Source organism: Argentina silus, assembly GCF_951799395.1.
Source record: "Argentina silus genome assembly, chromosome: 14".
Lineage (NCBI taxonomy): Eukaryota > Metazoa > Chordata > Actinopteri > Argentiniformes > Argentinidae > Argentina > Argentina silus.
The window spans coordinates 8,149,724-8,176,257 of NC_139668.1; the positions used below are offsets into that span (position 1 = coordinate 8,149,724).

Consider the following 26,534-nt stretch of genomic DNA (forward strand, 5'->3'; position numbering starts at 1 on the left):
TTTGTGAGTGTGGTTGCTGTACACAGGGGGAAAAAAACGTAGCATTTTTGTTTGAGAGCTTTCTACCACAAGGGATAGTGAAATTTTTTCGGTGCTATTGTTGTTTTAAAAATGTATTTGTGACAGTCATTTTGTTTTGTTTCCCCTTCTATTGTCAAAACAGTTGTGGTCCTCACCCACTCGATCCCTTCGCGGTTCAACACAAACTCCAACGTTTTGAAAAAGTGGTCACGACAACCGATACCTTTTATTGCCATTGTGCATGAACGTTTGACACAGCAGGTTCAAAGAGGAGCATTGTGTTAGCTGATGAACACTCGGGACCCACTAGCAATGTGCTCTGGTCACATTCCAGTGCTGGTTTTTGTATCGATTAATGGCTTTATCAACAAGTGACGTGCTGATTTGGCTCCATACTCTAAAACCAAATGAAGAAGAAGAAGAAGTAGAAGAGGAAGAAGAAGAAGAAATGGGAGTGCCAAAAAACAACTAAAGTATCCAAAAGGACAACACCTTTATCTATTATTGCACACATCTAGTTAACCAATGCCACGTGTATGTTAGTCATTGGATAAGCTATATCTCTTGATAATAAGGTGCTGAACACAAAAAAGAAAACCAACAACATTGCATTGATCCTTTTTAAAGCCATATACTGTATATCTAACAAGTAGGATGAAAGGACTATGAATGCAGTAATTCCATGAGCACGCAAGATATCAAAATAAATAATGTTTTCTGATTTATGTTTTTTTTTTTTTTTTTTTTTTCTTTCGACTTGAATGTGTTGATAAAGGAAAACGTGTCAATCATTTACACTTGGACATGTTGCGTTCGATTGGAGAATGACGGTAGAGACGAATCGTCTGCCTGTAGAGGGAGTAGCCTACTTGGTACGGAATGAATATACGGGAAGCTTGGAGGAGAATTGCTTTCATTGAGAAAATGGTACCGACAACAATCACCCATGACACTATAACACCTTCAGTTTCAAACAAACACTGAAAAGGCCACACACCAGTTTTTACCCCTTTTCATTGAACCAAAATATGAAGCAGCTACCAATTCTACAGGCATAAACCTGCTCATAGCTAATCTTTACAATTCATCTCCACCCTAACTCACAGGCCAAGAGTCAAACGTATAACTTTTGATCCCTAACCTGCTAACATCTCATGGAATGTGTCATATAAATAGCAAAGCTCGTGAGCGTGGTGATCTACAATGTTTGAACAGTCTTAGATTGGGCATCACCTGAATATAACCAAATGTTCCTCCTTTACCGTTGTTCCTTTATATGACGGTGCGGCAGGCTAAGACATGCCCACCGTCACCCACATGACCACATTTGCTACTTGACCGTGACCACAGCCAAACGACCGTTAGGAGGGTCTGACCACACCTTACCATGAGGCATAGGCGACCACAGCCATTAACAGGCTTCTCTCAAGCATGTCTGGACTCATCTCAGTCAGGACTGAAGACGACACACAACCTGCAGACAGTCATCACCACCACAGCCCTCTCTCACAGTGTGCCTGGTCCGTTACTAACCACTCAGCAACCAAGACAACCAAGGGGGACAACTGACAACTCATAAAGACAACCCATGGGACGTGACAACACCACAGTGAACCTTTCACCTATGCCATCTGTGTCAGGCAAGCACAAGTCTAGACTTGGACAGCACCGGGTCCTCGAACAACATGGAATGTCTTGGGGAAAAACGGTGATAGTCTGGAATGAGAGAAAGCAAAGGAAATAGAGTGTGACCGACCGCGAATTATTGAACTTCTCTTCCGCTGCGACAAGCTGCAGATTTGAGTCAATCTGTGTATGGACATACATTCCAAATTACCTGAGTTTAGACTCCGAGTGATATACCTGAAGCAAGGCCATATACGGACGCTCTGCAACGGATTGTGGCCATTTTGTCTTGTTTGATGTCCATATCTTTTTTGTCTTTTTTGTCTTTTTTTTTTATCGCTTTTGCATTGCATGTTTCAAAGGAGGTTTAGAAACGCAACCTGGATAGTGTAAACATAATCCTGAAGAGTACAGCTGTTTTTTTCTTTTCTTGTACGTACATAACACAGCAATACACAGTTTCAATTTAAACAAGCGTTATTTTTGTTTTTTTCTTTTCAAAGTTAAGAGATATATATATATATATATATACATATATATAAATATATATATATATATATATATATATATATATGTATGTGTGTATACATGTATAGAGAGAGCTTATTCATACTGTGGATGTTGAAACAGAACACAACACATAATTTAATCTTAAACATACTACCAAAATGCATGCCCCCCCCATCCAAAAGTAGTTTTCCCTTCCAATGCCAGCATATCTACTTCTTCTCTTACATTTAAAAGACCTGCATGTCCATCGTTGCCAAGAACAGTGCTTTAAGAATACGCTAGGAACATTAAAGTGGCTAGTCTCTTTTGTTGTTGTCGTTGTTGTTGTTGTTGGAGACATTGTTGCTACGCCATGCAGAGAGTGGGGTTCAGCACAGACAGAGAGAGAGAGGGAGTGAGACGTGGGAGGGGTGGGGGGGGTGTGGGGGGTGCTAATGGTGGGGGGGAGGGTAATCCCGTAGCAGAGGCCAGCTCTGCTCACGTCTAGCTGATGGCCAGGCTGTCTGTCTGGGAGGCAGTCTCTGAGGGGGGCGCGGCAGGCTCCTCAGGGGTGGGGGCGTCGTCCGTGCTGGTGCTGGTGGAGACCTGAGTGGGCAGACCGCCGTACACCGCCATGGCCCCCGAAGGGGCGGAGCTCGGGCCTGCCTCGGCGTCCTCCCTGTCGGGTGTGGAGGCGGCGGCGGCGGCGGGGGTGAGGTGCAGGGCGCCGGGGAGTTTGACGGGGCAGAACGCCGAGCCGGTGGAGATGAAGTTGACCTTGTTTTTGTCAGGGCAGGAGAAGAGAGGGACGGACGCAGACTGCCTGGAGCTGGAACACCAAGAGGGGAAGATCAAAAATGTGAGCTCGTCTGAATATGAGCTCCCTGGAGTGACTACATGTCTATATGCTGCTTCGTTGGGCTTTGATGCCACGTGGTCATAAGGGGTAGGGACAGGGTACTACATAGGCAGGAGGGTTTGTACTCACCTCATCTCCTCAAACACTTTGATCTTCTCACAGCCCTCTGGGGGCTCACGCTTGAACATGTAGCTGTTGTTGGGTTTGGGGGAGGAGGCGAACTTGGGTAGGGGGGAGCTACTGCCACTGTCTGTGTACAGAGAGAGAGAGATGAGAGAGAGAGAGAGACAAAGGTCAGGAGACAACATCACATCAGGGATAGCACACATGGGCAGAGGCATCCACATCCGTAGAGAGTCTAGGGGAGTGGGGCAGACCGGCAGCCTAGTAGGCAGGCAGGTAGGTTGGTAGCATAGAAGGTAGATAGGCAGGTAGGTAGGTAGAAAGGTAGGTAGGTAAGTAGAAAGGTAAGCAGGTAGGTAGAAAGGTAGATAGGTAGGTAAGCAGGCAGGCAGGTAGGTAGAAGAGTAGATAGGTAGGCAGATAGGTAGGTGGTAGGTAGAACGGTAGGCAGCTAGGTAGGTAGAACGGTAGGTAGCTAGGTCGGTAGTACCTTTGTCTCGGTCGTAGAGCAGCTCATCGGTGGAGTAGGGGCTGCTGTCGTGGGAGCCTGGGGGGCAGGCGGGCGAGGGGCAGGGGGACAGGCTGGAGCAGCTGCTGGAGCGGCCGGGCACCGAGGGGGTCTGGGTGTCCACGCTCCGCGTGCTGCTGCTCCGCTGCTGGGGCTGGAAGGGGGCGCGCCGCCCGTCTGGGACCTCCAGGGCCTACGCAGAGGAGAGGAGGAGGGGACGGGGGAGGTCAGGGCTCAAAACATGAACGACTCAATGAATAGATGCGGATGAGAGGAGGAAAAAATAGAATGTGTGTGTGTGTGTGAGTAATAGGATTGACTGTGACACAGCAGGGGACTGAGTACATCTCCATAGCAGCAGGAAGTATACTCGGGTGAATCCACACTGCCCTGAGTGATTGCACGTACAGTATGTGTGTGTGCGCGCGTGCGTGCGTGTGTGTTTGTGTATGTGTGTGTGCGCCTGTGTGTGTCCATCAGTACATACACACACCTTGAGCTCGTCCTTCTCTCCGTTGTCCTTGATGAAGACCTTCTCCAGCTCGTGGTTGATGCCCTCCATGCTGCTGGGCACCCTGGAGATGGAGGCCTTTGGCACCGTGATGTTGGTCAGCGGCATCTGGGCCGACTTCGACATGGACGACTGGGAGGGGGGCGAGAGGAGAGGGGGGGAGAGGAGAGGAGAGGAGAGGAGAGGAGAGGAGAGGAGAGGGGGGGAGAGGAGAGGAGAGGAGAGGAGAGGAGAGGAGAGGAGAGGAGAGGAGACCACAGCGCATTGAAACAAGTTACGTCCATGTTACACTAAACCTTGCGCGACCACATTAATCACACCGTATGAGGTGAGCGGTTTGAGCACCTGTAAGCACACAATAGATACGTCTACTTGGATAGGGCTCTTGTGTCTTGTTGCCCTCATTAGCTTGTACCTGTGTGTAGCTGTCCTTTTTAGGCGATGAATTACAGTTCATCAAAGGTTTTTTTTAAGGTATACATTCTCAATGAGAGGAGTTGGCTTTAGAGCCTTCTGATATCAAGAGAAATCAGGTCATATCCTGTCAACAGAGAGCTCTGCAGTAGCACATATGCCCCAAAGGGGGGCGCTTGTGAGGACTGTATCACATATGCCCAGTGTAGTGGCCCACGCAGGGCAGTGCCCCACCTGAGTGTGGTTTGCCGTGGTGGAGGTGGTGGTGGTGGTGATGCACTGTAGGGGAGACAGACGGTCTTTGTCTTTACTGTGACGACCTCCCTGCTTACTGCGATGGAGCTGCTGCCGGAGCTTAGCAATCTGCTGGAGGGAAGAGGAGGAGGAGGAGGAAGAGGGAGGAAGAGAGAGAGAGAGAGAGAAGAAGAAGAAGACGACAGAAAATAGAAGAAGAATATTAAGTTTGACTTACAGTATTTCTGTCACATCAATCGTTTTTTTTTTCATCTCTTCACAACAAATTTGCTTGAAGTAACCCTTCAGAGCCACAAGGGGTCACTGTAATTCAGGGAAATACCCCTGGCAGAGACGATGACGCATCACATACACAGGACACTGTGCCTGTGCCTATGAAAGACAAAGCGAAAAACGACAGCGCCAGCAGGCTACAAAGTCATTGATCTGACGGGTAACGAGAGAATCTATAAAAACTAACGAGCACGCAGACAGTCAATTTGAGTATGCAAACGCAACTTAAAAGGCCATATAAGATACAGATAATTGACTTCATTTCCATACTATCTTATGAGGAATACCTTTCAAAGGCCCAAGGTGCTGAGCAGTGAATGTACCTAACAAATCAGATGACGATTGTGTGTATCAAAGCTATGCTTTCCTCATCCAGTTTGAACCACCGCCTTTTAAGATTAGCTTAATCATTTCTAAAAAACATGTATGGCTCTAGCTAGACTATATCTTTGCTTCAAATCATTTCCTTTCGCATCCATATTGCGCAGCGGGGGAAATACCAGCGGCCCTGTGACTCATTATCAAAGGGTGTGGAGACCACTCTGGCATACCGTAGATCAAGGGGAGGCTGGTGGAGGCAGACATCGGAGGACCGGCTCGTCTTAACGCATGGAACGAAACCAGGCATGGTTTCTCATTTCAGCCCATGCGTTACGATGGGCCTGTCCTCCAGTTTCGACCACCACAAGCCTCCACTGCGGTAGATAGATGTAAAAGTACAGTACAGTACAGTAAAGTGGGGCTTGCGTCGCTCACTCTCCTGGGGGGTGACTTCAACATCCACTCAAGACAGGTTTCACTCTTCTGGCTTTCTTTTACCTCCTCTCCTCCGAGTGATAAGGTAGGCAATCAGCTTGACCTTGTCTTAACCGGATCCTGCTCCACCTCTGACCTCATTTATCCTGTTAATCCTACAGCAAGCAGTCGTAGAACGGGGCTACAGTAGTAGAACAGGGCTATAGTAGTAGAACGGGGCTACAGTAGTAGAACGGGGCTACAGTAGTAGAACAGGGCTACAGTAGTAGAACGGGGCTACAGTAGTAGAACAGGGCTATAGTAGTAGAACGGGGCTATAGTAGTAGAACAGGACTATAGTAGTAGAACGGGGCTATAGTAGTAGAACAGGACTATAGTAGTAGAACAGGGCTACAGTAGTAGAACAGGGCTATAGTAGTAGAACAGGACTACAGTAGTAGAACAGGACTATAGTAGTAGAACGGGGCTATAGTAGTAGAACAGGACTATAGTAGTAGAACAGGGCTACAGTAGTAGAACAGGGCTATAGTAGTAGAACAGGACTACAGTAGTAGAACGGGACTACAGTAGTAGAACAGGACTACAGTAGTAGAACAGGGCTATAGTAGTAGAACAGGACTACAGTAGTAGAACAGGGCTACAGTAGTAGAACGGGGCTACAGTAGTAGAACAGGGCTACAGTAGTAGAACAGGACTACAGTAGTAGAACGGGGCTACAGTAGTAGAACAGGGCTACAGTAGTAGAACAGGACTACAGTAGTAGAACGGGGCTACAGTAGTAGAACAGGGCTACAGTAGTAGAACAGGACTACAGTAGTAGAACAGGACTACAGTAGTAGAACAGGGCTATAGTAGTAGAACAGGACTACAGTAGTAGAACAGGACTACAGTAGTAGAACAGGGCTCTCGGCAGCTGAGAGGAAACTGATCGTCCTGACCACGTACAGTAAGCCTGTATGGCTCTCTCTCCTCCTCAATGTCTCCTCCTCTCTGTGGCTGCTGTGAAGGCTTCTCCTCTACCATTCTTGGTCGCCTACTTTGTAAGGAAGTGGATAGATGACATTCGTAGCTCTGGTCACTCAATCTTTTGCAAACTCTACGACCACTTCTCCCAAAAACCACCACTGTGTTACTGTACTCTCTTGTCTCTGGTTGAACGTCTCTTTCCCCTCCTCTCTCCCCTGATGATGTCCTCAAACTTGTCACATCCAATCGGGCAAAGCCCTCTCATTCCCATCCCCTCAGCCCTCCTTCAATCCATCTCTAATGACCTCCTTCCTTTCCCTACCACCCTAATCAACTCCTAAAACCTAACCCTGGCCACTGACTCAGTCCCAGCTGCCTTTAAGACAGAGAGAGAGAGAGAGAGAGAGAGATTCAAACCTCTTGTCAAGAAGCCAACACTTGACCCATCTGTTGTCCATTACTACGGACCGGTATCCCTTCTTTCCTTCTTATCTAAAACCCTTCAACGTGTTTGTCTTTAACCAACTGCTCTTTCAACTACTACTAAAATGTAAAAATGTAAATGCTTAGGGTTGGGCAATATCCACATTTTCTTATTCACGATATTACTTTCGAAAATATCACGATGTCCGATAATATCGTTCTTCAATTAACAATATTATCGGACATTGTGATATTTTCGAAAGTAATATGGTGGAGACATGTAAGCAAGGGCAAAAATGACAGAACAGCAGAGCGTATGGCTGGTGTTAACAATGTAAACAGTCTGGTGAAACAAAGAGACATTGTTTTCACCGTTAGATGTGCTTTACTGTCAAAAAGCTGGACACTGCACTGTTCTCTTCAAGAGAACAATATCACGAAATGCTCTAAATATCACAACATGCTCCAAATATCACGATATTCTATCATATCTCATATCAGCCCCACCCTAGTACGGCTGCCGCACGGTACCATTCCTCTACTGCACGCAATGACCCAGGACAAGCCCAGGACAAGCCCAGAACAAGCCCAGAACAAGCCCGTAACAAGCCCAGAACAAGCCCAGAACAAGCCCTTACATGCTCCTTCACTGTTCATTAACACAAACCCTCCTTCAACCAGCCTCTCTTATCCCAAGTCATTTACTATAGCAACACAACAGAGAGTCCTAAACAAACAGTATAGTTAACGTGCTGCTGCTGCTGCTGCTGCTGCTGCTGCTGCACTCATCAAAGGAGCCTCTGTCTGCTCTGAAAGGACTGATATGTGATCCCCTTTCTCTAGCCATTGAACCTGTTGCACTCTGCAGCAAACCCGGGAGAGGAGCTTTCCTCTTCAGCCTCCCTTCCCCAGCCCCGTCCTGTCCAGTCACATTCTCCTCCCCTGTTTGCCTCAGGACCAGTTAGTGCACTCTGAGGGCCAGATTAGACTTAGTCGGTCCTCCCATTTCTACCTCCGCCAGCCTCCCCTGACTGTAGGGCACGGTAGGTAAGTGAGAACACGTAGCGCGGTACGGTGGTAGCTGTGCAGGCCATAGGGATGAATGTTCTCCTTGTACAGCAGTGGCCTGCGCCAGTCAATCCACATGCTCTAAATCCACTTAGCTGGGAGGTGTAAGGAGTTGTAAGCCAGTAAGGGGAAACAGTTTACATGTGATGGAGAAAAGAACTAGGAAAAAAACATAAGGAGGAGTTTAAGTGGAATTGTTTACTGTTTAGGGAATAACGCAGAGATTAGGTTTTAGGCCGACTGTACTAAGGAATGGATTATGCCTGTTTAGCAACATGGGATCTGAAGACCATGGAGAGAAGAAGCTTTGACGACGCAAAGCAGAATACTATGATATCTGCTGTTTGGTGCATCGACGTCGAGTCTTTTTACTTTAATAAACTAACAAAGTGAATAGTCAGCCATGTCACCATCACATGGAACACAGAGCAGAGGCCAGGGCAGAGGTGCGGTTGGGAAAGATCACCGCTCTCTTGCAAATGCTCTGTGAACCTGCACCTGCTCCGACATGCAAATGAGGGCGCGAGCCAATAAAAAAAACCCGGACAGACGCATCTCGTCAATCAGAGAGGTGGCCGGGTTCATGGTCCCTGTTATCTATTCTATGGTACCTATCAGCACACCCACAGGTCTACTGGTCTACCACCCTCTGATATCGATGGTGTGGTGTCCTGTCCTGTCCTGTCCTGTCCTGTCCTGTCCTCCTCCTCCCACTGACTCGCAGATACGTCCATTGACATCTATTTGGTCTATCTGTGTCAGATCTCCTCCACTGCAGCCTCCGGCCTGCTCCGAGGGAGTTTCTACTCACCACAGCTGCCTGCTTGCCTGTATTGCCCCCCCCCCCCCCCCCCCCCGCCCCCGCCCCCTTGCAGCAAGCAAAAGGGCGAGAGGAGAGGAGAGGAGAGGAGAGAAGCCAGGGCTTGGGACTGGGACTGGGACTGAGACTGGTCTGCTCATAAATTGCGGTGGCTTATGGCCGTTGCTGAGAGGGGAAGTGGGTAGTTACGAGGGAGATAGTGTTATCTGCCGTCTCCCTGCCGTCGCTGATTATGGGCCGGGTGGAGCTGAGAGGGGCCGATAAGGCGGCGTTCGCCGGACGCCGCGCTCCGTCGCCGACACCACCCAGCATTAGCGCCAGCCGCTCCGCCACGCCACGCCACGGCGAGCGGCCCCGCGGAAGCCCGAGGTCACAGTCGCAAACAGGAAGTTCTATGTAGGCTAGGCGGTGGTTTACTGTAGGCCTGTAGCCCGTCCTGGCAGACAGCCCACCCACAGCATCAACAAGAACATTCTAGTTGTCTCACTGTGCCACCGTCAAGTCATCTCATAATCTCATAATCTCGGCAGAATGTAGATTGAGGCTATCAAAGGATGGAACGGTACAGATTATCATGTCAGCTCTCTCTCTCTCTCTCTCTCTCACACGCACACTTTCTCTCTCTCTCTCTCTCTTTCTCTCTCTCTCTCTCCTCTCTGACAAAGATTTCACCACTTTTACAGTGAGGCATACAGTATGCTGTTATAACTGCTTTGAGGCCACCTGGGTCCAATGGTCATAAGGACACAGCTGCAAGCTTTGAATTCTTAAGAAGGGTAGGAAAGTGTCTTACTGTGTGTGTGTGTGTGTGTGCGTGTGTGTGCTCATGCATGCATCTTTTTGTGTGCGTGTCATTTTGCTTTACCGTCAACCCCAAATAAAGTATTCAAAACGTGTGAGTGTGTGCATGCGTGTGTGTGTGTGTGTGTGTGTGTGTGTGTGTGTGTCCTGTACCTCTTTGAGCTGGTCGGCGCTGCCCCAGGACGCCGAGCGCTGGTGTGTGCTCCTCTTCTCTCCTGCCTCTTCACTCCAACATCCAGGAGTCTGGGAACAGCAAGGTCACAAGCTAACTCATCATCCTCATCCTCATTCTCATCCTCACGGTCGCCGCGAAACCAATCATTCTCACAATGACAGGAAATCGGATAACTTCAAGGATAACTTACAGGAAACAACATAAGAGCAACGCACGCACGCACGTACACACACACACAGACACGCACATTAGTAAATGCACACTCACGCACACACACATCAGTAAATGCGCACAAGAGTGAAAGCTGAGCTGAGCTGGACTACGCGACGCAGAGGAGAGAGAGACTACTGTTCCTCTACAACGACTCTCCCAGTCTCCCACTCTCTCTCTCTCTCTCTCGCTCTCACACACACACACACACTCACTCACACACACGCTCTCTCTCTCTCCTCTCTGACACCCAGAGGAAATTGAATTGCTGCCTTACTCATCTTAATGGGCCCGGCTCAAAGGGCCATTTGTTTATTTTCAGCACCAAGTCAATTACAAGAGAGCTCTCTCTCTCTCTCTCTCTCTCTCTCTCTCTCTCTCTCGCCTTCACCCACCGCCTCGCTTTCTCTCAGACCAGCTCCACTTCCCCAGGAGAGATGATGAAACGACCTGGGTCCAGCGGGAGCACGGTAGCCCTCCTCCAGACTCCTCTCTAAATAGCTGAAAAGCCTCAGGCATTTACTGTATGCGAACTTGGTAGCGGTGCTGTAGGCTGCGGTGGAAGTACTTCTGCTGCCACGAGGTGCTTTGACACTGATACTGTGCTGTGTCTGACACTGAGGCTCTCAAATAGCCGGGAGGGCTCTCTCTCTCGCTCTCTGCCTCTCTCTCTCTCTGTCTCTCTCTGTCTGTATCTCTCTCTCTGTCTGTCTGTCTCTCTCTGTCTGTCTCTCTCTCTCTCTCTCTGCCTCTCTCTCTTTATATCTGTATCTCTCTCTGTCTCTCTCTCTCTGTCTCTGTCTGTATCTCTCTCTCTGTCTGTCTCTCTCTCTGACTCTCTCTCTCTCTCTGCCTCTCTCTCTCTATATCTGTATCTCTCTCTGTCTGTCTGTCTCTCTCTCTCTCTGTCTCTCTCCTCACAAACAGAATGGGGCGAGGTCTCCAAATGCCAGGCCGATTAATAAGTTATTATGTAAACCAGCGAGATATCAAAAGCAGCCGTCCTCCTCTGGTAGTAAACCCTGGTAACCCCTGGGTTGCTACAGGGGAAAAGAGGGAAAAGAGGGAAGAGAAGGGCTTTCCTCTCCAGACACATGGTAGGAATCAGACACGCAGGACCTCTGGCAGCAGAGCAGTTGTACTGGTACTGTAGGAGACTGGTTTAACACAGGGATGACATGAATGTCTGTAGTCTGATCAGGACTAACTCCGTGTCTCTGCCTACTGGAGGTGGGGGGGGCGGAGGGAGGGAGGGAAGTAGAGAGAGAGAGGGGGGGGGGGGCGAGTGAGAGGGAGAAGGAGAGGGGGAGGGGGAGAGAGGAGAGACAGAGTGCGTAAGAGAGAGAGGAGTGAAAGAGAGAATCTTCTGTAGGGATCTTTGGGGAAGTGCTAGGCCATTGCTGTTGCCAGAGGCAGTGGTCGGCTGAATGGTGCGTTCCACCATTCATCTGGCCAGACGTCACATTTCAAAGGTTGTACTTTTGTAAACAGGTCAACGCCATGCCAGGAAACGGGGAGACTACCACTTTGAAGTCAGCCTTTTCATCTCCTCTTTATAGAGAGGGGGGGGAGAACACACACACACATACATACACACGCACACACACACACACACGTACACGCACACACACACACATCGCCTCTCCTCACCTGCCCTGCATGTGTTCTGTCAATGAACAAACAGAGGGGAAACTCCAGGTTTTCAGTTGGTGAGAGTTTGGCATTATGGTGTGAGAAAAGATAAACCTCAGGGCCGTTACAGATCCTTACAGATTTTTGGTTTTTTTTCCTTGTGTATGACCAACGGACAAAGAACCAAGGGAAGTTGATTCATACCGAGAACTGTTAACGCTGTCACATTGATTGCGGGAATATGGGTCTTTGAGCCGATTTGGCAATATGGTTGCTATGCTGAACTTAATGGGCCTCGGTTGCCGAGCAGCGAAGTAAAAACAGGATGTATGAGGTCATTATGGGATGTCATCGGTGAGTGACACTGCCTCGAGTATCATAACCCTGCTCTATGAGAGACATACTACTGAATAAAACCCACGGGGCGGGGGGGGGGGGGGTGGGGGGGTGACACAGAAAACAAGCACCAAAAGAACCAGTCCTATTCTCCCTTTGCAGTCAACATCTGATACAATCTTACTCTGCATCAACCTAATCTATGTGCTTGGGCCTGTCACAACCTAGCAATCCAGTGTCTGTGTTGCAGGTCACAAACCAGACCAGAATAGGGAGAGGAAGAGGAGGAGGAGGAGGAGGAGGAGGAGTAAGAGAACATTCCGGCATCCGTGTGACTCTATACAAACAGTTGACTTCATCTGACAAGCGGGAGCAGCATGTCAAACAGGAACGGTGAAGCACCGCAAGCCCAAACAATCAGGCCTTTGTGTGACGCCAACAGGGCCTGGTTAATATAGTGTATAGTAACGCAGGGCCAGAGAGGTTGTCTGCCTTTTTGAAGGCCCACGGAAGCGGAGGTGGTAAATGTCACAGCGGCTGGCAGGATCAGCCAGGGTGTGTACAGAGACGTGTGTGCGAGGGGAACGGTGGCTAACCGTGGCTAACAGTATTAACCACAACGGCTGAGCACAAACCCCAACCTCCATGTATGCATTAGATAGGTTTATAAATGACTACAGTCTGTTATGCTGCACATCATATAGAGATCCTTGATCCCAGTGTACATAAGTCTCACAGCTTGTAAGCCCTGGTACATTAGAATATAATATATACGTATTTTTTTGTTGGGAAAGATACATGTGCAAACAGATAAAGCCACGGTGGACAGAAGTTACGCTGCCTGTCTTCCAGCTAATCAAGGAGACATTGGAGGGGGGAAGGGGGAGGGGGGAGAGAGGGGGGGGGTGTAGAGAGAGGAGTCAAGGAGATGAGAATGTAGACGAGGAGAGGAGAGGAGTGTCGTCTCCTACTGGAGCCTACAGGGATGTTCCAGCGGTCCCAGCGGTCCCTGTGACCATTTCTCTTTTAACAGCTTTCAGCAAGTGTTTCATTGCAGAAGATTTTCACCACCGGAGACTCAATTGCTGACATTATTGCTTTTTTTGTTTGTTGATGCAACAGGGATTTCCAGTTCCACTCCTGAGCAATTGAAACTAATAATGCAAACTCTGATGGTGCGATTGTGTAGTCAACAACCCACTTCCCCATTGACAGTGCAGCTTGGCCACTTCCATAGCAACCAATAGCTGGAGAGAGCAGCGCGGACCACGTCGCCTACTCTACCTACCCAGCATGCTTTGCTGCAGATCAATCTCTGCAGATCAGCAAATTCGGTATCGATAAACCTGGTCTGTTCCAGCTGAAATATTGGCAAGTGTTTTTCTTTGCCGAAATGACACATGCATTCATCTCTGTAGGGAGGGGGTGGAGGGGGTGGGGGGACAGATAAAACGTGACAAATGGGCGGTGGAGGGGGGGGGGGGGGTTAGGGGAGGTGGGGTAAGGGGGGCAGGATGTGAGCTGAGCCTACCTGCGTGGATTTATCTTTCATGCAAGAGGGGTAGTGCACGTGCACGTGGGGGTCGCGGGGCCACTGCCCGGTGAGGTAGGGGCCTGTGATGGTGCCCAGAGAGGATGTCCGCCGGATGGCCCCCGAGTTACGCACCTGCTGCGACTTGGACCTGTCGACTAGAGACAGAGAGAGAGAGAGAGAGAGAGAGAGAGGGGAAACACAGAGGGAGAGAGGTCAATGAAAAGCAACGCGTCACCACACTGATCGATGCGCGTATCGCGGTTCTTACGACATGATTCCTATCGACTGTCAAAAATGTATATGTCTGTAAAGAGTATTCGCACTTCTTTGAATGGCGATGCAATACTTTTTCAATTGTTCTCCGTTTACAATAGAACTATCCGTCCGGAATCAAAGAGGATGCTGTTTGCTGTTGAGTCACTTGGAACCGATTCATGAAGACGAGCCCCGCCCTCTCTCTTTTGCTGGAGCCAATGGAGGGAGGCTGCAGACTGAGACGGTGGTGTTAAGGTTTGTTGTCTCAGTCTGGAGGTCGACTTGGTTACCTTTGGAGGAGACCGTCCACCCTGCCCTCACGGCGAGGCAACCCTACACCTGGTAAAAATACCTCACAAACACCCCAGGCTCTTGAGGAACTGGGTCAAGGACTCCTGTTTGTTCTGACAACGCTTGCTGCTCTGTGTGTGTGTGTGTGTGTGTACACACGTACAGGCGGCCTTGTACAGGCGGAGGTCCTTTTTTATGAGCTTGCCCAGTCAGTTCCATATCTGTCAACACTGTGGAGGGTGTAAAGAGTCAACTTCAACCTGTTTTTTTTTGTTTGTTCAATGAAAAGCAAAGACAGGACAGGTTTCTAAGAGCAACATTCCAGTATCACCACATGAGTTAAAACACACACACACATACAGTACAGTCCCTGTTGTGTGAATGGCTCAGCCACAGCAACGTGTTTCATCTGTGAAGTGTTTAGTGAACGTTGAATAAATGGGTCCTAAATATGTTTGCAATCTGCTATTGCGGGTCTAAACAGTTGACATGTTTTCACACAGAAGCAATGTCCTGTTCTATACATGCTTCGTCCTCATCTGAACATGGACTTCCAGTCGGTCCCGCTGACTATGACCTGCCATGCCCTGTGGTCCTTGATGGATGGGTCAGAGGGCTGGGTCACCTGCTGCTAATCCGCAGGATTACAGGTGTACTCGTGTTTTAGGGAACTCATCTAGACTTGGCTGTGATCTTACAAAACAAGGTCAACAGGCTACAGTGTATCGGCGGGGGAAGACCACTGAGCAGGAAGAAAGAAAGAAAGAAAGAAAGAAAGAAAGAAAGAGAGAAAGAAAAAAAACGAAAGAAAAACCTGAGCTCTTCTTGCAAGACTTGCTTTTGTCGGTTAAAACCCCTAAGTCAGCATGTCTAGCCAGCACAGGGAGCCCATGAGGGGTCTAGACCAGGCCGCAACAACACTCCTACCACAGATTAGTCACCAAATGAATCTCCAAAGTTAAGGTCTTCATTTGATTTATGGTCTACTCCCAATTATGTTCCGTTCAACGTTTCCACTAAAGAATATGGTAGAGCCATATCAAAACATTGGAATCATTTGAAATATGACATACAAGTGAGGGATTGTGAAGATGACAGTGCAGTGGACTACGCTTTGGCTCCATATTCGGGCTGAGGCCAGATCCCTGCAGTCTTTTTCAGACTAAACATAACATTTCTGGGAAGTTTTACGATTGTCAGATTTCAATGTAAGGATTACATACTGTCGCTTCAACATCAATACGATTCCTAAAGCAATTGGTCTTGAGGCCACACCGTACACTAAGCTGGCCTGTGTGCCTGTGTAGTACCTCTGTAATCATCGGACAACCCTGTTAAATATTAACACAGGTTAGAGATTTGTTTTGGGGAATTTTGATTAATTGATGTTGGCCATAGTCCATTCATCGATTGGACTATGGCAAAAATCCTATTTTAAAAATCGATTTTGGATGTTCATTAAATGAAAGCATCATTTCTACCCTCAAACAAACAAAATGATATAACGTACCATACAAAAACGATCCCACTGAGATCATGGTAGTACGTGAATGTGAACCCTATAAGAACCATTCAGGTAACATAAGACACCACAACAGATAAGACATACTGTTGCATGAGCGACGAGGCCTGGGTTTGGCTTGCTGTGCTTCCAGTACTGTCGGCCCTTCTTCCACCAACCCTGTAGCCTTGGGGCTGTGCCTGAGCTGGTGAGTGGTTAGTCAGTGACACGTAGGGGATTATTGCTCATGAGGCAAGGTGGAACCGGTCTGAGCTCCAAACAGGCCAAATGTTCCACCAAGCAGGCAGGCAGGCAGGCAGGCTTCTCCTGTACCAAGGTCCACAGTGTTTGGTGTCAGTGCCCTGGCACGGGGCTTTTCCTCCCTGTTTTTTTTATGGTTTCCTTTCCTGAGAGCAGATGGAAAGAGAGGTGCAGGGCTATGCCAGCAGCTCTCACAGAAGAAATGCCACCAACAGACACCGTCCCAGTGGGGCTCTGTGAGTGGGACAGACCCACATTAGGCCCACAAAAGGAGAAGAGTTTTTATTATACTGTACTGCAGAAATACTAGGGACTGTTTGTAATGGGTGTGGGAGAGAGCATGAGTTTGCATGTAGGCCAGGCCTACCTAATGCCCAGGCATTTGGTTGAGTATCTACTCAATGACTAACACCTTTCAACCAACCTAAAGGATTTGTGTATTTTATAATTTGTTTGTTTGACATTTGTTCAAATATAGAGAGAGAAGGGTAAGAAGGTGTGTTAATGTGTGCATGGGCTAGGAATTACATTTACATTTACGGCATTTAGCAGACGCCTTTATCCAAAGTGACTTACAATAAATACATTTGTCTAAGTAAGTGACTCATCTATCCATCAGTCATCATAAGAAAAAACAATCTATGCTAGGACCAGGGGCCGTTGGCAGTCACAATGCTAGAACAATGCTTTAATTGTATTTATTTACAGGAGAAAAACTTGCACAGGGGAGTAGTGGGAATGAAGAGGGACAGTTAAGATATAGCCTGAAGAGATGGGTCTTCAATCTACGGCAGAAGATAGGTAGTGACTCTGCAGTCGTGACAGCAGTGGGAAGCTTGTTCCACCAGCGGGGCGCCGGGACAGTGAACAGCCGTGACCGAGTAGCGCGGCTGGAAATGTCACACATCCAGTTATTGTCTAAAACAGTCCCTTGTATTTCCTTGTAGTTGTCAATGTCCTACGGGTAAGAGGACAACTATCATTTCTGCTTTGTATTCCATGTCATTCAACAGTGTGTGACTCATATAGTCAAGTTATTATACTTTGTAGTGGCTTGACGAGAAGCTGGCTGGCTCAATACCTACAATTAGAGACATGTTAAACCAAACTGCTGAACTGCAAAAAACCACAGAACACCTGTGCTTTTCATGGTATCCTCCAAAAAAAGGGTTGAACTACTGTAACAGCATATTCTCACAAGGAAATAAAAACTAGCTGTAAGCATGGATATATGCAAATGTGAACTTTCCCCCTATTTCACCAGCCTTGATAGTATTACACACACTGTCACGCAAAGGCTACAAAACCATCTGCACCAGTCAGATAACAAAGCCTAAACATTCAAGATGAGCTCTGCAGGGGGCTTATCAGAAAAGCATCCATCCAACGGTCATGTTTCAGTCGAAGCGGAGGGACAAAGGAAAGAGACCAACCTCAAGTTCATTTTAAAAACAAAATAGTGTTACTGTCTGTGTTCTGTGTTCCACACAAAGTACAGGAAGACACAAAAGCACCAGTAGCAAGCTCTTAGCCAGGACTACGGTATGCTTTCTCTTCAAGCCATTACATTGCATTCGAGCAGCACATTTGCACAATGCAACCTTCAATTACAAGGTGAATGTTAACTGCAGAACAATGGTGACATATCGTCCAGAAACTTCACAAATATGCACCCTAGATTTCAGTGATACATGTTAACCACCAGGAAAACACAAATAAAAGAATGGTGTTGAGTGACACAGAGACTCTGTATGTTTGAGGAAAATGCCTGAGGGAGCAGCCTCTGTATGTGATACAGATATATACAACTACGTGACGACAACAACTCAGATATGCTACATCTCCATTACTCTGTCCTTAAAGTGAAAAAAAAGAAAGAAAGAAAGATAGGATACAGTTTGAGTCCCCTAAAATACTTAGGTGCATTGTCTATTCTGGTAACGGTCTGTTTGGAGTCTACGTCTGTACTGCTAACTGAAGCGGAACTGAATTAGCCTACTGCTATGGCAACAGAGCACACGGATCACAAACTCCCTGACTGAGCATCGGAGGAACATCATCAAGACATCTGGAAGAGTTCAAGAAGCAAATCAATGAAAGCTAAAAGGAAAGTTACAGCACTACCACATCCACCACAAACAATAGGCAAGTTTCACATTATGGCCGACCCACAAGCAACATTTAGGCTAGAGTATTATAGCATTATAATACCTAATTAACCACTTCATTCTGTCTTCTTACAACAGTGCCTACACTATAACCCTACAGTGTAACCCAAGGTCTAAACAGCCTAGGTTAATTACTTCAATGAGAAGTACTGAAAAAAACCTTTAACGTGTATCGTCAAACTAAATGATACAACCGTTAGATCCGGCATCTCTGATTGGTTAAAAGGTGCATCCAGCCGTGCTCATAGAAAGATATATGGCAAAACGTCTTCACTGTTCTATTTGAATGATCACTACGAATAATATGACCAGAAGAATTTCTCCCTCCCTTCCCAGGAAAATTATCTCACAAAATGCACTTCACATCCCTGAAAAAAATAAAGCTAGGCTGATTTCACTTTGCTTGACCGTGACTCACCATGATTCGTGATTTGTGAACTGCACCAGCCCAGCGAACCCATTTGATGGTAACAATGTTCCCAAATGCTGCGAGTCGCGAGTGCATCTGTGATTCTCTTGTCACACTGAACTGCAATCAAGTGGCAGCAGTCACATCTGGTGAAGCTCTATTGCCAGCAGGATACATCCTTGTACCCCAGTGCAAGTGTACAGTATGCCGGCATTAGTGACACATGATTACATTTCATTGTGATCTGAACTGAAGACGATGATTAGTTGGTTACTTAAATCAGGTTTAGTCGTGACTAGGACTAAAGCAGCCCTAAAGGACCAGAGTTGGCCTACAGAGTTCTACACACATTTTGCTTATGATGTGTTCATAATCCTGCTTTATCATGTGAACTATCGTGACTGGAGGCTAAGTTGCTCTGGATAGGAGTCAGTTAAATGACTAAAATGAAAATGTTACTTCCTGCCATATGCTGTCTGTTAAAAAAAAAAAAAAAAAAGTGCAGACACTGACAGCGACAAAACTGGCAAAACTGTCATCACATCATAAAAAAAGACAAAAACAACACTTTCCAGTTTTGGAATTAAGCCCTATGCATATGCTTTCCGGTGATTTTTAATGACTTCGACCGACCAAAAATAGACATGGAAGGATTACATTGAAATAACATTGGGTCTGGTCCCAGATACAAGCCTCTAGTCTAGATGTTCTCCTTGACGCTATGCTATGTTCACTTATTTGACAGTGGTGACTGAAAAGAATGCAAACATTCAAAGCGATAGTGAGGCCGAGGCTACCGTACAATGTTGACGACAATTTCACTCTCCCTGAACACTGCCACAGAAAGGCTGCTGAGAGGTTCACCCAGGTGTTGGAGTGGCTGAATCGACAGCCTGTTCTGTCTCCAATACCGCCAGCCGTTCATACAAAATTAATGATTTATGTAAAGGCAACTGTGGCTTGTTCCTGGCACCTGAGTTATCCTGATTAAAGCAACATTGAATGGAACCACTCTGGAGATTTTCAAGACAGGGTGTACAGTACAGGGCGGGGCAATAAAAAAGAGGGACAGGGACAGGAGGCATTTTCAATCATTTTGACGTGTTAATCTGTCATAATCCTTCTGTCACCCCAAGAGTGGGTGTGATATTACAGTTCAGCCCAGGGTCACTCATTTACAAACCATTGAGCTAGACTAGCAGGCAAACCAGATCCTACACATGACACTCATATCTGTATAGCCACAGAGCTGCACTTCAAAACAACATCCAAACTCGCTACTGCACCCTAAACTAGGCCGTCACTGTGATAAGCACATAGCAGCCACTGTATCCCCAGCCTTCAAACCTGCAAACCTGCACACCTACATAGAGACACAGCTCTACACATTGCAACGATAGCGTCACACTCATTTATATTCTTGGCAAATATATGATAGGCATATTTTTGGATGCTTGACACTTAACAATAAGGATACTTCTCTACACATAATGCCTTGTGTTTCTTATGAGGATAAACTAGCCTTATGGCTGAGGGGTCACGCCCCCTCTTTCCCTCTTACAATGAGGATACTGTCATTTCACCGGGAGGTGAGTTGTTGTTGTTGCTGTTGTTGAGTTGTGGTTTATTTCATGCCTAGCCTTTTACAGGAAGCTCCTTTTGTTTTATGGATTTATGAGTCTGTGGTGCACTGGCTAATTAACTGATGCACACCACTCCCTTTCATCAAAGTTTACAGCCCTCTCTCTTTGAATGTATACCTGGTGAGTTGACAAGAAGGCCCTCGTAGTTAATGACTGTGTGTCAAAATGAAAGTAATGATAGATATGCACGTCAGCATACTCGCTGGTTTCTTCACCATGAAATATTCTTGAAGAAAAGAAGGAGGAGACTTCTAGAAAGTCGGCTTTATTTCCCCTTTCCTGACCACCTGAAGATGAAAGGACACGGTTTAACTTTCAACATTAAAGCTGTTCATGCCAGAGTAATGTATTTTAAATCACTCCCAGCCTTCAGATCTCAGCCTGCTTTACAAGCAATACTAAATAAATAAAAAAAAAAACTAAATAATAAAGAGCTGTAACCAAACAACTGAATTTTGCTGCTTTACCACTCTCGTCCCACGAATCCTCTCTTTAACAACGGGATATTGATTCTGTGATACATGCATATAAGCCTAGATTCAAAACACAACGTGAAAATGCAACATTTCCCATCTTTCTATCAACTGATTACCAGAACAAGAACCTAACAGGTGAATTGCTAACAAACAAGCAGACTTGCCGATTAGCTGAGTGGTCACACCTGGTTAGTTAATCCAGGGAGGAAGGAGATCGCGGGGAGAACAACGGGTGACGACCATCAGCTGCATCCGGAATTTAATTCAATTGCAACCAAAAAGCCGCACAAATTTTGTTGGGGGCAACGACTAGTCTGCTAGATATTCCAGTGTAAATTTGATTTCATAGCAGACGGTGGAAAAAGTTGTGTCTGAGGCTCTCTATCCCCGCCCACCTGACACATGATATAGTATAGGCTATTGCCCTGCAAAGCCATAAATGAGGACAATTCACTGCAATGAAGTAGGCCAAAGTTAAGGCTGATGGAGAAAGGCACGGAAATATTGTTTTGATTTTCAATGACAGAAAATAAAGATGGAAAATGTAAATCATTATCCTAATTGTCTCGAATTGTAATTTGTATTCAAATAAATAGTCGTGAAGATGGACAGGAATTTCTCCAACGATGATGAAAGGCACTTTAGTGTGGTTGAAAAGCAGGTTTAAGTTGAGGCCTGTCCGAGCGTCCTCTGGAGGGGGCATGTCGCTTGCAAAGGTTTGGGAGCAACTGGATTATCTAATAAAATGAGCCCCAGATGTGTACTAATTAATAAGCTCTAGTCGCAGGGGGAATCTTGGTTGTTTCTGAATTAACAAGAGACTAGTTTATGGTCATCCCTTTCTGCATTTTGGTTGCAATTACTGTAAACTAAACTAAAAATCTACTAGGTCATTGATTAAGGAGGAAGTTGCAAGGAGGTGGATTAAGGCTAACTGTGGGTTACCACAAACAAAAAACACCCTCCCATGTTAACATCACTGTTGCAAGGACGGTTATTTCTGCTCCATGCATCTCTCTGTGCATGCTCCACAGAGCTGAAATGTCAACTTAAAACAGATGGTTATAAAAAGTGTTTTTTGCCTATATCGTCATTGAAGGTGTTAAAAGGGCCTTTTGAGTCATGAATGAGAACCTTGCGGGATTGGCTCTCCTGGGGTGCACCCGCCTGGTCTCAGGCATGATGTCATCCCTCAGAATCTTGAAAAGTAATGTGATGGAATGTCACCTTGGCCTGCCTCATTGTCCCAGGAAGGCTTTCAGCATCAACCAACCAAGTGTGACTCCTGAGTCCTGACAGGCTTGTTGCCACCAATTTAACAAACAAACAACACTTGTGTGCATGTGGATATGACACAACTCACAGGGGGCCTGTGCCACTACACCAATTCCAACCGGAAAATAATAATAAAAAGCAACATACCAACACAGAGGGTATCAAAACTATCTCATTCCCTGTTTCCATTCCATGTTCCTTTAGCTGTTATCCCTGGTCGAGAGACAATATGCTAAATCTAGTCTGATTTTCAAGAAGATGTGTCCACTTCCACATATGAAAAGGTATAATTTGGGGATGCTCTTTGGTGTGTGCCGCAATGCGGCATGGGACGCGCCCCCATTGGGGTACCCAGACCAAAAATAATCGGAAATCCTGTGGTCACTCCATGTCCAGCAGTCCGATGAAGTCACCAAATCGCTTCCATCAGCTCTGGCCAAGCATTGTGGGAGGTCACAGCTCTCAGGGGGGGTCAGGAGGAATGTGGTGCACCCTCATGAATGTCCACCTACCAAAATCTGACGGGGGAATCTGAACACTTACAGGGGTGTCCATTTTGAAAGAGAGAGCACAGTGGTGGGGGCCATTACAGCCGAGTGAGAAGCAGAAGCCAATTTTTGACAACATAAACGCCTTAACACTAATGAGCATTCATGGCATATGCTAACAATGTAATAACAATGTATTAATGAATAACTACAAAAAGAACAGATTGCTGTAGCTTTTGGGATACTGCCCTTCGATGCTAATGCTGCCTACTCCCGCTGACAAAGTTCTGCTCACATACAGAACAGGAGAAAAGGGGAACCTTTTACTGCCAAAAAGGTTATGTCAGACATATCAAGCAGCACCAAAGAAGTATTTCACTTGACCCAAGGCCATGTACCTAAAAGACCTCCCTCTTGTAACAGATGACATGGGGCCAGACAGGATTGTTTGTCACTCGTTCAATGGGCTGTCCTGAACACTGCAGGTCCTATGGCCAGACAGACTGGACATATATACATGTTTTAATTCTGTGGGCCTCGGTAGCTAAATGAATTGGAATGGTATGCCTGCATTCTACAGAATCCTTGAAATTACCCCCTAAAAGTGCTGGAAATAGCCCTCCTGGGGATATTTTCCTGTGAATTATGAATTGACTTAGCCTACCTGTCAAAGAGAGCAAATAAAGCAGCCCTGCAATTTGTCAAATCACAAATCAGCTGTTCAAACCCCCTATTTGGAAGGAGCAACACACATTTCCAATAGAATTCTCGTGTTTACGTCTCCTGCGCACCGTCTAGGCCCCACTGTTGCCATACGCGCGCGACCTTCCAGTTATAGCGACGTAATTATTTCCATTTCCCAGCCGGTAAACAAGCGTGAATAAAAAAATAAATAAATGAGCTTGCCTTGCAAAAGCCATATGCTGCTTGAGATGTGACATGCAAATATGGCTTTTCATATGTTTGAACATTGTACAATGTCCTTTAGATTCCGATTCGTGTGCGACAATAAATTTAACCCGACAAACACATAGTGGCGTTTATCTGCCTGGCGCGCGCTAGCCTAAAGGTAACTGCATCATCACCACCACAGCCGGGCCACACACAAATCCCAAATAATAATAACATCATTTAAGCATATACATGGCTTCAGGGTATTAGAATCGCATAATTGGAAGGCATCCCATCGATGCTAATCATTAATGATAATCTGAAAACATTTGGATGTCAAGGTCCATAATCATTCATACGACATACGCAATAAATACAGCTGTTTCATGGTTAAAGTCACAATCAATTACAGCCATGTCAGGATCTGTTTAAATGCGTTAATAATATGGCAATAATGTTGCCTGAAATCATATTAGTGATGCTGAGGCGTCTTGAGCAGACCCTCCAGTGACCCAATTAGCTAGCAACAAGCTAGGCGATGGATCATGGATGCAAGAAAAATGATGGAGATACACAGATGATTCGAGGCTACTGCACCTTTGAAAACAGGAGAGTTCGGACACCGCTCAGGTGAGCTCTTGGTGTCGGGCGGCGAACGTCTCTGCCTTGCGACCAGTTTGCCCTCCGAGCCGTTTCCACCTGGGTTCGCAAGCTGCAGCTGCGTAGGGCTGGCCGGACTGGAGCCGCGGGACGTCGTCAGTCCTGCGTTGCTCCCAACTGAGAAGGAGGAGGAAGAGCGGGTTGGGCTGTGCTGATTTCCGCGCAAGAGCTGGTACGGCACCGTGGCACGAATAGGCTGCAACCGGATCGTGGTGCTGTTGTTGCTGTTGCTGCAAGATGAAGAGAGGATGGGGGAGCCGTCGCTGCTGCGTTTGACTCGCTGTTGCTGTTGTTGGGTTGAGTTTGTTGCTGATGCTGACATGATTGCCACTTCACTGTGCAACTCTTCCAAGTTGAAAGACTTGGCAGAAATAAGTTATTTCAAAAAGAAATACGAATCCAGGGCTTGCTACTTTTCACTGTAAATACTGTTCTTTGGCTTGCAAAATGTATTTTGAGTTGACAAAGTAAACTATTCTTCAACAAAGGCAGCTCGTTTTTTTTTTACAAGTCCAATTTAGATCATTAGCTGGCTAGCTGTCTTATCTTATTGACCAAGCTTTACTGGCTACATTTTGGCTACTCAGGCTAAGTGTCTATTTCAAAAGTCTCCAAACACGTCTGCATTGACGTAAACGTGGGAAAAACTACTACTTACATATCTCAAAGTCGATCTAAAACTATTCTTTTAACTATGAAGTTGAACACAATATGTTGTCATAACATGCTGTTTGTCCCTCTGTCGTCTGTCTCGCAACCCCTGCCTCCCCAAGTGCGATACTCCTCGCTGCATCGGCGCAACGACTGGCTGACAGATAGGGGCGGAAGAAAAATCACTTACTGTAAACCTCGGATTGGTTAATGCGGCACACATCCATTGGCCACACTGTAAGCATTCACCAATAGATTAATTGAGGTTTGTTGCAGATTGAGTGTATGCTGCTTTCGTGCCGCCTATTGGTTGAGGTGTTAAATTAAAGGGAAATGGGCGGTGCATGAGGGGTTCCGGACACTCTCCCCATTATATTGGTACAATGTCCTCTGTGATTCTATAAAAAGCAGTAAATAAACATTCCTTGCTAACGCATATCATATTCTAGATTCGCCTTGTTAATTAAAAAAAAATTGCAATAAACATAATGTGCAATTAATTGTCTTTATTTCATTTTTTTGGTAATATATATTCTGCTTTTATACAAATTTGAATAAGTTGTTTAACAACACAACTATTAAAATGTTACACAACTGTTAAAACTGTTCAAATGCACAACTGAGAAAGAAAGAGGGTACAAAGCCAGCAGAAGTCTAAAGTTGTTGGACAGAAAGGGGTGGAAGGGTGTTCACAATTAGGGTGTGTAAACTTGGCAGATACAGCATGTACTAGCTTAGAAAATGCTTGCTTTTAAAGTGTCATTCAAAGTTCTTCATGAGTGCATATTCAAAGGCACAACAGCATGTTCTGAGGTTTACCGGATGCAGTGTTGCAACATCCTCCCGACACTTGAAGGATCTGCACATTAATTTGCAAATACAGTACTTGGTACATGATATGATAAAATGTGCAAATCGTTGGCAGGCTCTCGGATACAAGCATTCTGAAAACAGAGGCAGATAAGCAGGGTAGATCCAACAACAAATGTCCTCAATCCTCAATGAAATAACAACACATGTTCCAACAGTACGTCTACCACGTAATAAATACACACACAGCAGCACGCACTACTCATGCTCTCAAAAGTCAGAAACACCTCATTACCTATAAATAGTCATATGCACAACCACATATAGTAAAAACACACCAGAAACCCAAAAAAGAGACATCCGTGTAAAGTTGTAAAACAAAGCAAACTTACTGAAAGTTAAATCCACAAAATAAACCAAAAGAGTGTGTCCAGGTCAAACAAAACAACAACATGCAAAGTCTTGTTGATTGAATAAATAACAAGAGGAAGAGGGTTGGTGGGGAAATCCACAGGATTGGTTGACAACGACGGAAACACATTTGCTTAGCCAGCTCAGCTGCTGAAGATTGTACAGTGGGTCAATCCCAAACGTTTCATGATGCAATTTGTATACAGTAGGTGATTTCACATTATGTAAAGTACCACAATACACTGACAGTTCCCATGCAAACCTAAGCCATCTTTCCAGATTCTTGAGTTATTGTCTCATCACAATCACAAACATCAACAACTCACAATAATTAGTTCACTTCAAATAATTGTCCAGAACTGTTGAAAATGTAGAATTGTTTTGGAATTTGGCTTCTTATGCCTAAACGACTAAACTGATGTACACATTCTTCACAAATGTACAATACTTGACAATAGTATCAGGATAACTGACAAACAACATCATCCTGGCAACATTATCAAATCTCAAACCGTCCTATGAAGATGAGGAAAACTAAGAAAAA

General features: G+C 46.1%; 1 protein-coding gene across 2 annotated transcripts; it reads right to left on the reverse strand.

Moving 5' to 3' along the window:
* Positions 1–742: 742 nt before the first annotated feature.
* Positions 743–24,903, reverse strand: glcci1a (glucocorticoid induced 1a). Of its 2 annotated transcripts, none has more exons than XM_083684894.1 (8): positions 24,056–24,903; positions 13,798–13,955; positions 10,067–10,156; positions 4,786–4,914; positions 4,120–4,269; positions 3,609–3,819; positions 3,125–3,245; positions 743–2,965 (listed from the first exon to the last, which is right to left on the reverse strand). In XM_083684894.1, the coding sequence occupies exons 1-8, from the start codon at positions 24,438–24,440 to the stop codon at positions 2,641–2,643; spliced, it is 1,569 nt and encodes a 522-aa protein (XP_083541020.1). In that variant the 5' UTR covers positions 24,441–24,903; the 3' UTR covers positions 743–2,640. The 2 variants fall into 2 exon arrangements, with proteins under 2 accessions (XP_083541020.1, XP_083541019.1); XM_083684893.1 differs by having other exon boundaries at positions 4,786–4,917.
* Between the last annotated feature and the right edge of the window lie 1,631 nt (positions 24,904–26,534).